The sequence below is a fragment of the Panthera uncia genome, chromosome X (genome assembly GCF_023721935.1).
Source record: "Panthera uncia isolate 11264 chromosome X, Puncia_PCG_1.0, whole genome shotgun sequence".
In the NCBI taxonomy this organism is placed as follows: Eukaryota; Metazoa; Chordata; class Mammalia; order Carnivora; family Felidae; genus Panthera; species Panthera uncia.
The window spans coordinates 11442079-11454963 of record NC_064817.1 but is presented as its reverse complement, the minus strand read 5'-3'; the positions used below and the strand labels follow the sequence as shown (position 1 = coordinate 11454963).

Below are 12885 nucleotides of genomic sequence, written 5' to 3'. Positions count from 1 at the left end.
GTCAGAGAGAGAGGGAGACACAGAATCTGAAACAGGCTCCAGGCTCTGAGCTGTCAGCACAGAGCCCGACGCGGGGCTCGAACTCACGAACCGTGAGATCGTGACCTGAGCCGAAGTCGGACGCTTAACCGACTGAGCCACCCAGGCGCCCCTATCCCTATCATTTTTAAGACAAACTTTTGAGACGTGGAATAGAAATAGATCAACAGCACAATAGAAAAAGACAACAGTAGATATAAATAAATAATTCAAAGATGAAAGAAAATAATTCACAGATGAGAGAAAAAAACAAATGGCCCTTTTATGTAAGGGAATGTAAATTAAAATATGAATGATAACTTCTTTTGGTTCTTGGATTGGCATGGATGAGCAACCCTCTTGTCTGCTGCTTATGACCACTTAAACTTTGTAGTCCATTTTGGAGCATGAGTTTGGTGCTGTTAACAGTTAAATGTGTACACCTTTTGACCCATCGGTTAAATTTCAAGGAATTGTGTCCAAAAGAAATATACAAATACACTAAGACTCAGTATAATATTAAGCCATTGGAACTTACCCAAATGTTAATCAGTGGGAAATAGGTTAAGAAAATTATGCTACCTACATACATGGAACTGTTAACCTGGCTGTAAAAGCAATGAGATTGATTTCTATGTAATGATAAGGAAAGATACTCACAGTATATCAATTGAGGAAAGATCTAGGAGTGGGACATTAACTTATCAGCATTACCTGTGAAAATGTTTGAGGTCCCCCTCCCTTTTCTAGAACTGTAGAACAAACATGTACTAGAAGTAGAAATATATTTTTAATCTACAAGTTTTTTAAATGACAAAATGATGCTGTGTGAATGGAAGAGTACACATTGTGTTATTCCGTTAGGTAAAAGGTAGAATTTGCTAAAAAGAAAGTTCCAGCATATAAAGTGAGGCATTTGTATGCTCTTGGCCATTTTAGACCCTAACTATCTGGAACAACCATATTGCTCTTGCCAATCGTTGCTAACTTAATGTCAGAAAACTTTCTGACTTTACTAGTGCCTCACAATTGCTGATGGAATACGACTGACATTATGAGCTGTGTCATGAAAGGTACCTTATAAGGGCTTTTAGTTCTTCTCTTTCTATTCATTGCTAAACATAGATCTTCGTGAATTTGGATCTTCTCTGGCCCTTTGGTCTTTAAGCACAAGGAATAGGGTTCCAGAGTTGAGAGTAGGAATTCTGCCACAGAATACAGTGAGGGGCAGTAAAAAGGACCATTATATTCTAATGTTTTTTTTGAGAGAGAGAGAGAGAGAGAGAGAGAGAGAGAGAGAGCGGGGGAGGGGCAGAAAGAGAGGGAGACACAGAATCTGAAACAGGCTCCAGACTCTGAGCTGTCAGCACAGAGCCCTACATGGGGCTCGAACGGCGAGGTCATGACCCGAGCCGAAGTCGGATGCTCAGCCGACTGAGCCACCCAGGCGCCCCTGGACCTTTGTATTCTAGAACATGAAGGACAGGATACTACTTTTAGTACAAGGAATAAGTGAAGCCCCTCTACAAGAAAAACGAATAAAGCAGTAACTTCAAATTACAGTTACTTGTATTTTTCATTAAATGTAAACTATTTTCTCTTTGTGTACTAGAAAATCGGGAGACTAGGTTTTCCGTTTTGGATCCAATACCAGTAGTTAACTTAAGCACTCATCTCAACAAGACTTAAGTCTTCATATAAGTGCTAGCTTACCAGATTTCATTACAGTTTCCCAGATTGTTATGAGTTATCGGCCTAGTATGGTGACTTTCTGGGAATTTTGAAGGTGATGGAGTTTGTCTTAGCAATGTAGGCAGTTTTAAGAACAGGTGTCACTTAATTCCTCTCTCTGCTGTGTTTGTTAACCTCCACTTCCCGCTACCTCTGGTTCTTTTTGTAGGGGGTTGAGAAAAAAGTTACTCTTAGTATGGAGGAAAGTTGAACATACATGCACGTACACTAAGGAGAAGGAGCAAATGCAGACAGCGATAGACTAAAGGGGAAAGTATATTGGCAGGGTGAATGGGAATGGAATCAAAAGCATTGGTCTTAGGCAAGACACATCTTCCTCCTGCTAGGAGGAGATAACTGAGTAAAGCTGTAGTTTGTTTTTTCCTCATCAGCTGGATGAGCGAAATTGAGAAAGTTGTCATTTTCTTTGAGAAACTCGTCTAGAGAAGAGCTGCTAAGGACGGAGGAGAAAGAGGAGACGTAGATAACCTGAGGGAAATGTTGAGGGTTTGGAATAGACTTAACTGGGGAGTAAATGAGTGAGGAGTAAAAGGAATGCCCAGGACTGTAGGCCCATTTCAGGTTGAAAATAATGTCTAATCTCTAATCAGAGAACAGGTCTCCAGAGAATTGGTACTATGGGCAATTTGCGGTATTTGTGTAATAAAACAACTGTATTAAAAAAATGTTTGCTTTCATTCTGGCCTCTATTCCCCTGTATTTGAAATCGCTGATGTTTTAGTGTATTAAGAAACTCACCTTGCCTGAGTAGTGGAAAAAGATAGTAGTTCTGGTTCTGCACAGGACCCCTTGTGCATTATGACACGCTTGACTCTCACCCTCCCCAATTCTTAAGTAAATAATTATTCCATGACTCATTAGATGTACTGATAGTGTGAGGGCCCAGAATACTAGAGTTATATTTAATCCGCTGTCATATTTTCTTTGGATATTAAAGAAAAAAATCATTTGGCTAATGTGGGCATATCTATCATTCAGCTTAAAATTAACCTTAAATGTTAAGTGGTCACTAAGGCATTTATAGCACAGCTTTTTCAGACTGTCTCAACTGAGAAATTGTTGAAACATGTTACGGTAACTTAAAAGTGGTAAAAGGATACATTATTTGTGTGCATTTTAGGGTTTCTGAAAGAATATTTTTCCAATGAAGAGGGTTTTCTCCCTGTGAAGAATATTCTTCACACTTGATGGATGCTAATTTCTTGTTTAAGTATACTTAATATGGATCATTGGCTGTTTAGCATCTCCCCTTTCCTTTACGAAGTGTAGTAAGAGGCCTGTCAGACGTGCCGGGCAGTCATGTTTGAGAGCTGTTTGTTTTCTTCCATAGTAAGTCTCTTCTGGGGAGGACTGCTGGTGTGCTCAGCCCTACTTGGGACACTACCTTTCTCTTTTCTTTCAATGGGCATAAGCTCTCCATGGTTGGTTTTTGCACAGTGTGTATAGAATTAAGAGAAAACAAAAAGATTTAAAGCTATAATATAAAGGTTCAAAGAACTGCTATTTAGGTGAAAGGTTGACAGACTTAAACTTTTCTTGTTCTCTCTCCAGAAAACAGAGAATATGTATCACAGCAAGAGTTTCATTGGGTGTAAGAGAGCGTACTAGAATACGTGCTGGAGTTCTGACACGCATCAAAATGTAGTAGGACCTATGAATTCAGTTTGGTTTTTGTCAAGTTTGTTATTTATATTTTAGTATTACCTGATAAGTCTGATTCCATTAAATTGTAAGGGATAGTCCCAATGCTTCGTTTAACTGCTATTTTCATAGGGAATTTTACTCTGCTAGTCATTCATCGTTGGGACTTAGAATTTTTTTTTTTTTTTTACACAGAATATTGAACTAGGTTCAGAGGTTCTTTGACAAAAAAGTATTAGTAAATACTGTGAAGCGCTAATGTCACTGATAACAGAAATAGAATTCCCCTATGCAAATGAGAGCTTCCATAAGAACATGAAGCATTTGGGGTTTATTACATTATTTTAACTTGCTGGTTCATTCCACTGTATTGAGTGAGGAAGAAGGCACAACTGTCTCTTGAAAGTGTTTAAGAATTATCTGAGGATTAAAATTTAACTGGTGCTTCTCAGATACTTTTATATTTAATGGTTCTCGTATGAGAGATCTGTCACATATTTGAACGGTTTACATGACTTTGTAGCCTAACATTTCAAAATGCCGAATTTAATATTAAAATGAGGATATTTTAGAAGCACTCAAATGAGCAATTTTAAACTTTGAATCACAAGCCTTTTGGCAGGGGTAAAATCCCTTTGAGAGTCTAAAGAGCCCTGGGCCCTCTTCTCAGGAAAATCTGCACAGAATTTTGCCTCTAGTTTTAAGGGGTTTGTGGAGTCCCTAGAAATCCATCTGTGGACACTCTAGGCTCAGTTTAAAACCTCACCTCAGGTTACCTCGTTGACATGAGAAACTTCTATTTACATAAATTTGTAGGCATAGACAGTTGACATCTTTTTGGAGATTTCTTTATAATCTATCTTGAGGATTATTTAAAAAGTAATATCCTCAGTCTTAAAGGCATTGTCTTTGGAGTTTTTGTTGTTGTTTTTTTTCTTTTTGTTCTGTTTTTTTAAAGCTAAGTGAACCATGAAAAACCTCCATTGCTACTTAAAATACCAAATGGGTGACTGCTTTTCCACTACTTCTTGGGAAAGATTTTCCTTCAGGATCTGTAAAAGAGTTTATGGTCACCTTAGGATGTAACGATTTTCATTAACGGATTAAATTCCTTTACTTTGTGTAATAAAATCCTGACATACTTGAAGACTGGCGGGAGGTAGTGTTCTAATTGAATTTTCAGTTAACTCAGTACTGACCAGATGACTTTACACCGAAAATCTTTTCAGCCTGTTAGTAAATACAGTGCTTTTGGATTTTGTAGGACATAGGTCATTTTGATTATCATTATGTGAGGTTTTTAAAAGAGGAATCTGAACTCCTTTAGCACTGTTTATAAAGCTAAATATTCAGCCATAGACCAAAGAACAAAAACAAAAATTTAAGTTTCCATTTTCCTTACTGTGCAGTAAACATTCTAGAAATCTGATTGTGTCTCTCAGTTTGTATACTGTATAAGAATATATGCATTTCTTTTGTAGCCACGTCATGAATATTTTAATGTCCCTGTGTACTAAATGACTACTCATCGTGTATGCAGAATTGCACAGAGGAAATAGCTGATATACTTATGAAAGAAAATGCCCTCAGCTTGGTGACTGATTATCTTGTATAATCATTTCAGAATCAATACCTTCACCGTTGTAATTTTTTTTTTCCTGTCGTCATTTCTCTGTTTGATTTTCATTCTATATATGATCTTGATATAGTTTATTCCTGCTCTCAACTGGTTTAATTTCTTCTTGAAATATGGCCTATGAATGTTTTGAGTAGTATTTCACCTTAAACACGTCCATGATTCATCTTGTAAGAGGAAACGTTAGCAATCGTTCAAGTTTTTACCAAAGAGCATATAGCAGAAGTGCTACAGCAGAATAAACAGTGCCGTAACATACAGTGTGACTTGGTCTTCAGATGTTGGGGGAGAAAAGAAATTCTATTTAGTGTGACTGTATTACAGCTCTCTGTGAGCTAATGTATTCTGACGTATCACATAAAAGTATATTTGGAAATAATTCAAGAAAGTAAAATCTGTACTATTACATAATATTTAAGGGTGAAACATTCACAGTTCTTAAGTTTGTAATGCCATGTATATTGGATCACATTTGTGCCACACAATATTGAACGGTCCCTTTAAGAATGATCAGAAAACTGTGTTAGAAGTCTCTTCTACAGTATCTGTTGTTTAATAGGAAATAACCTTTTCAAAATGTTAATACTGAGTTTGTTTATATAGTTAAAATCCTAATACAGTTTAAATACTAGTATTTTACTAGTGATGGTTTTATAATATATTAAGTCTTCATTTAAATACTTAATGATTTGTTAACTATAGTTTTATATTCTAAATATTAAGACTTAATATTGATTATGGTGTATAGTTTTAAAACGTGCAACTTATTATAAAAGGAAAAGTATCCAATAATTCATTGCTTATATGTAGAGAGTTTAAAGCCTGATTAAGTAAGCTATCATTAAACCAATTCAAAAGATGCTCAAACAGGTTTTCCACTGAAAGACGACCTATGAAAGTGTCTATTAGGCAGGTATGCAGACCAGTTCTTTCCATTCTCACTGTACTGCATGACATTTGAAGCACCTGGATGGGCTATCAAATGAGAAACTTAGCATTATACCTTGAAAGCATTGGGAGACACTGGTCTTTCATTTCCATTTTTGTCCTCTGCCCCTCCCCCAACCCTGCAATATGTTATTCATCTGGTTTTAATGCTGAATATGCATTGTCTCATGCCTGTTTGCTTTGGATGCTGTGTGCTGAGCTGTAACAAGATGTTGCTTCTTTTGTTATTTGTATACAGCTGCTTGCTTTAAATTAGTAGATTCTGAAATCGCTTTTCTTGCACGTCTAAAATAAAAGTATTGCATGTACTTTGTCTCATGTGAATGACTTTTTTCTTCTGCATCCCTTTTGACAAATATATTTTACACTTTAGTTTTTCCAGGTAATTTTATTAAACATATTTAAAAAACATAAAAATGGTTACGCTGGCAAATTCTGTTCAATGTACAGTTCAGGACTGTTAAGTATATTCACGTTGTGCAGGTGATGTCCAGAAATTTTTCATCCTGTCATACTGAAACTGTAGCCATTAAACAACTCCCCATCCCTCCCCTCAGCCCTTGGTAACCACCATTCTACTTTGTTTCTATGAATTTGATTACTTTAGAGAATAGTTTTTCTAGGTAATTTTGAGCTACAATTTCAGTGTGAACATGGCAAAATTACATTTTATATTATGAACACAATTTGTAAAAAAAAAAAAAAACAAAACTAATGTACAAATAGTACAAGTCTCAAGGAATCAAATATGTAACTGATTGCTTTTAAGTAGGCCTTTTGGAAAGGACATATATTTTAAATAATGCATATGGGACACGTAACATGGTTCTCTTCAGGAAATGCCATAGAGGATTACAGGCAGTAAGGACATAGGGGAAGTCTGACCAGCTCCGGGGAATAGAATGGGAGTCATTCTTACATGGATAAGTGAAGAATGTTACCTGCATGGAGTTCAATGTAGCATCTTTTAATAAATGCATTAAAGGCTATATGGTGTTTTTAAAGACAATTTAACATTACAGTTGACCTTTGAACAACGAGTGGGTTAGGAGCGCCAACCCTCCCAGGCAATTGAAAATTCACATACACCTTTTGACTCCCCCAAAAACTTAACAGCCAACTGTGGACTGGAAGCCTTACCGACAACCTCAACATTCAGTTAACACCTCGTCTGTATATGTATTATATACCATATTCTTACAGTACAGTAAGGTAGAGAAAAAATGTTCAGAAAATCCTAAGGAAAATAGAGTTACTATATGGTAAAAAAGTCCGCAAGTAAATGGACTGGTTACAGTTCAAGGCCTAAAGGGAAACGATTGTTTTTAAATTGTTTCCTTTATTTAAGATATATGTGATTCAGATGTCAGTACAGTATATGTAATGTCTGAGGCTAAACATGAGAAGTGAAAGAGACTGGCTTACATGATTCTTGGGACTGTTGCGTCTTTCCATTAGACTTTCTTTAAACTGTAGCGTGAAAACTCTGAGACCTGCAAATAAAAGAGAACCTTTGTGTGCACATCACTCAGCTTCAGCAACCACCAGCTCAGTACTCCTAGTACTATGCTTGTTTCGTCATCCATTTCCCCCACCCCCATTTTTGCCTCAGTATTTTAGAGCAAGCCCTAGACCTCTTATTTCATCTTTAATCCTTCGATATGTATCACCAGGAGAAAGAAGTACCACAGTCCTCCCCCCGCCCCCAAATTTGACAGTAATTCCTAATACTTGTTCCTGGTTCAATTTCTCCTAATTGTTGAAAATGCATTTCTATACTTGGTTAGAACCAGATTTCCAACAAGGCTCACGTGGTATCTGGTTGATGTCTTTTAAGTCTTTTCATCTTTAACAACTCGTCTGCTTTTTTTCCTTGCCATTTTTTTTAAACTGAGTCACCTATGTTGTAGAATGTCCTCCAGCGGGTTGTAATCTTGTGGCGCTGTTTAACTTGTTTGCTTATCCACCATATATATTTTGATGTGTAGCCTGGTTAAGCTGAGGTTTCGTTGGGGGGAGGGGTGGCGAGGGCAAGAATACTTCAGAATTTTTTTCTTTAACCAAAGCTGATTTCTTACCCATTTTTCATTAGTAAACACACCTACTAAAAGGTTACCATAAAAACTTTATATGCAGAGTTGATTTATAGTACTTTATTTAGTACTAAATGCTAAATACCTTCAGTTAGGTCTCAGTTGTGTAATGTTATCAGTTGACATTTTTTTGAGCACTTTCTAGAAGTCGGGCACTAAGCCTTCTCTCCCTCAAATCTCTATATGAAGGTAAGTACTATCCAAATATGGAAACAGACTAGCGTTTAATTTACTTAAGATTATTCCATGTGCTGCTTTACATGCAATTAAATCTAACGTGTGGATTTGTGGTTTAATATTGTTCTTTTCCTTGTTTTGTGCTGTACCATAATTAGGATGCAAAAGTAAGTTAATTTGTTATTGGATACTAAAAATTACATTTTCTCCATTAAATTCTAGTATGCCTTTTAACTACAGAATTATTGCAAGTAACCCCTGAATCTGACCTGGTCCTATTTTGTGATGTGCAAAATCAGCCACTTTGGAATATTAATTTTTTTCTAGATATGCCTGCTTTGTCTTGTCTTCCTTTGACATTTAAAAATGAATATTGTTACATAGGACAAAAATGCCTTTGTCCCCAGGTATTCTTTCTGTGTTGCCTCACCAAAGCCATTGGTTGCCTTGGAGAGGTCTGGGAAGGTGAGTTTCTGAAGCCATGCTGCTGGGGACAGTTAAGTTAAAAACTGAGTAAAAACTCAGAGTAAGACATTTCTATGAATACACATGACCAAAAAAAAAAAAAAAAAAAAAAAAAGGCCATGGGAAACACCATTATGTGAAGATTCAGAAGAACTTGGGGTTTTCCCTGCTTTTTATTTAGGGGAGGTTTTGAATTTTAACACAAAGATAACTTACTTTTCCTGCAGCTAATTCAGTAGCAATGATTTCCTAAATTGCCAGCAGGCTTGACTGCTTTTTGTGTTATAGCGATGGTACCCAGCACATTGGTAGGTTAATTAGTGAGTATTTAATGCATGCTGAAAATACCCTTCTGTGGTCTTTTGGGGTCCACAACCCTGAATAACCGCCTGCTCTCGGTTTTAGACTGTGCCCAAACCAATGAACTGCTTGCATTGTTCTCTGAAACTTGCACATCCCTCCGTGTCAATTTCACACTCTCAAGCTTCCCCGGATCTGCTTACCAGAGTCTCACATTTTCCCTCCACAGGAAGCTGAAACCCCACGTAGTGTTCTTGAAGAAATTGGACTGACATAACTCACCTCCCTTGTTGATGACTTCTTGTGACATTTCACACACTGTAGATGGTCACTGCCTTCATGTCCATGTTAGCTAATGGTATAAGATGACGTCTTGTCAGTATTACTGTTTTGCTAAGCTGCTTCATTCAGGCCTACACACACAAAAAAATTTTTTAAAGGGAACTTTGGTTAATCAAGTGATAACTTAAGGGACTTAAACGTGAGTTAGAATGATGCAGAAAAAGAAAGGTACCTTTTCTGGATATTTTAGTTTTTAAATCTGTTTCTCTCAATCTGATTATGTATCTATGAGAATGACACAATTAGGCAATCTACATTCATTAATTACGGTCTTTGGCAAAGGAAACTGTTAAAAATTATATGAAACCAAAGACTAGTGTGGGACATTTCAGTATATCTGAGGATAAAGGGAATTGATACATATCAAATGAATTAAAATTTAACTGTTTATGTTGAAACTTTAAAAAAGAGAACCAAATTTATACCAAAGACCCTCATTGGAAACTACATACTTAAAGGGAATACACAAATGACTAAATTGAAATGGTGTGTTTTACACTAAAAAATCTTTCCCTGGCATTCCAGACCTGGGACGAGGAACAGAGAGCGACTAATAGTGAGCACGTTATTTTTAACGTTATTTTTAAGGCCAAGGAACATTCAACTCCTGAGACAGATTTTTTTGTGGTCATAACCATGTAGTGACTTAGATGGTTTTTGATGCCCCCAAATAAAAAAGGAAACATAGACGTAACCTGGATTTCTTCATAACAGTATCTTACAGAAAACATGTTTCTTCTCTTCACAGAGTGTTGCTTAAGTCATTGTTTAAAGCACGAATATTCCTTCCGGGGTGCTTGTTAGAGCCAAATTTATTTAGCTTCCCTCCACTTACAAGTGCTGCAAACGTTAGGGCAGCTTCATTCCCTTCCATGGCACTGCCTAGTTATCAGAAATCTTCTAAAAGCAGACACCACCTTTCATATAAAAGTGAGAGTCGAATGAGGTAAAATGGCATTAGTGGGCCCTATATTTTTTAAAGCTGTACAATTGTTTCAATGTCACTTTTATACATACTTCTGTGTATGTAAACATGTCTTCATGGTTTACACTTTCATTTGTATCTGCTGGGCTGGATTAAGCTTTGTTGTGATTGTGACCAATACATATTCAGGCCATGTTAGCACTGTCTTATCACATCACCAATTGGTTGTAATAAATGTTCAACGTATACCACTGTAGTGTGTTTTTATCTTTCTCTTTGCAAAGGTTTATCAACTATGGGGAGCTGCTTAAAGAGTTTTACATTTTTTCAGTCAAATGTCAAAAATTCATCTCCGTTTGAATGTGGTTGCTAAAAGCACACACAAGATAAACGGTGGAAGATGTAAGGAGTCTTCATGTACTTCAAGCTCATTAAAAAATAATGTGGATTCCATGCTGAGAGCCTATCCACACATTTATTTTCAATCAATAAATGCCACTTTTAAAACCTCGATGCAGTTGACTTTTCTACTCTTTCTGAGTGAGCAACTCTTGATTACTCCAGGTAATGGAAGGTACTGCACATCAGCCACATCAGCCGGATCCCCATTCCCCCCAGCCCCGGAGAGGCTAGCACACTTGCCAAAATGAACTGATGTTTGCAAACTACTGCCTGATATAAGCAGCAACTCAAAACTTCGGTTATCATGATAGTTAAGGGACCGCCTCCTAAGTGCAGATGGGAAACGTTACATACTAAAGCAAGGATAGTAAAGAACAAAGGATCAACTACCATCAAGTTTCTAGTCTGCTAAAAAGATACTTGCAGACTTAGTCTCCAATACTCAGTTGGTTTATTCACTGGAAACCGGCCTGATGGGCTTCTGCTGGCAACGTAGAGCTGGAATTTTTAAATCATAAATAGAAATCATGTTATAAATTTAAAAAACAGTAATACATTTAAGTTCAAGATGCACACTTGAACGAACCAGTCAAGTGGTTTAAAAACTGCCCTTTCCCTCCCTCCACACAATGCCCATGAATGCCCAAGGGAAAAGACCCCATCACCTCATGATTACCTCGAGCCCAAGCTGGTGTTTATCCCGTTTTGTCCTCCCTGATCTGTGAAGGCTATTCAGCTCGAGATACCACCTTTAATTGTGTATATCTTGACTGTATTTAGGAAAGTACTGAAGAACACTGGATTTAGGGATAGTTATTCTGCATTAGTGAGTCCAGTAGATAATGACAGTTTTCAATCGTTTTTAGGGTAAAGCAAGCATTTAAAGCATTGAACAAATCAATTTGTAAGGTAAAATGACTTCTGGACCATACTTTAAAAAAATTTTTTATAATGTTTATTTGTGAGAAACAAAGTATGAGTGGGGGAGGGGCAGACAAAGAGGGAGACAATCCAAAGCAGGCTCCAGGCTCCGAGCTATCAGCACAGAGCCCAACACGGGCTCAAACCCACGAACTGTGACATCATGATCTGAGCCGAAGTCGGACGCTCGACTGGACTGAGCCACCCAGGCACACCTGGACCATACTTTCTTCCATAGACTACATACTGAAGAACTCATTTTTTCGTTGTTTTTTTTTTTTAAGAACTCATTTTCAACAGATAACCACTCAGAAATCCCAATCTTGAAATTTCTTTTCCTCTGTTGGCTTCAGTATTTTGTGCACCCTTATTTCCAAATCTCAAGTTGCCAAATGCCACATACTCTGAAATTCAGTATCTCCAGTATGTCAATGGAAAGGTTACTAAGGAAATTAAAAACATATGAAGTATGAGAGCATCTTTTCTTCTTTGTGATCTGAAATCTAAGAATGGTATTTTTTGGCCTTAAGCCTTTTTTTTTTTCTTTAAACAGGTCTCTGACCATTGTTTTTTAAATGAGAATTCCTTTAACAGTAGGCAGCAGCAACGATCCTAATTTTCCTGAAAATGACAAAAATAGGATTTACCTCTATATAAAGAGCTCCCCAACACACTATAAAAAAGATGAATCCCCCCAATGGAAAACCTCCACCTGAGAAGGGGCTGTGAATAAGGAACAGGATGGAGAGGAAAAACTGACTTTACCTTTCAAGCACTTTATTTAGTTCTTTAATGTTTATTTTTGAGAGAGAGAGACAGAGTACAAGCGGGGGTGGGGCAGAGAGAGAGAGGGAGGCACAGAATCCGAAGCAGGCTCCAGGCTCCGAGCTGTCAGCACAGAGCCCGACGCAGGGCTCGAACTCATAAGCCGCAAGGATCATGACCTGAGCCGAAGTCGGACGCTTAACCAACTGAGCCACCCAGGCGCCCCTCCTCCCTTTAAGTACTTTAAAGCAAAGTGAGTTTTAAAGTCAAAAAGCTGCTCAGCTATTGCATGTAGAGAAATCCAATAGATTATTAATAAAGGGCAAACAACCAGATTTAACAGCGATTAAATACAGAAAAAGTGTCTGGCTTAACCAATACATAGAGAAACAAAGAGTTAACCATAAAATTTACCAAATTGGCAAAGATTAAAATTTTACCAAATTGGCAAAGATTAAAATAACTTGGTGTTGTGGGAATAGAAAAATTCATTATTGAAA

At 37.2% G+C, this 12885-nt stretch overlaps 1 protein-coding gene across 4 annotated transcripts in view; it reads left to right on the top strand.

Annotated features, from left to right (window-relative positions):
* AP1S2 (adaptor related protein complex 1 subunit sigma 2) overlaps positions 1-10418 on the top strand; it is a 28178-nt gene extending 17760 nt beyond the window's left edge. For 2 of the 4 annotated variants that reach the window (XR_007460452.1, XM_049643497.1), the window contains one exon: positions 9260-10418. Coding sequence is in view for 3 of the 4 variants with exons in the window: in XM_049643497.1 (XP_049499454.1) it covers positions 9260-9307 (48 nt within the window). In the remaining variant the exon portion in view is untranslated. Of the gene's footprint in view, positions 1-3321; positions 3412-4892 lie in introns of all 4 variants that reach the window. The other 2 variants (XM_049643496.1, XM_049643498.1) reach the window with 2 other exon arrangements.
* Positions 10419-12885: the final 2467 nt, after the last annotated feature.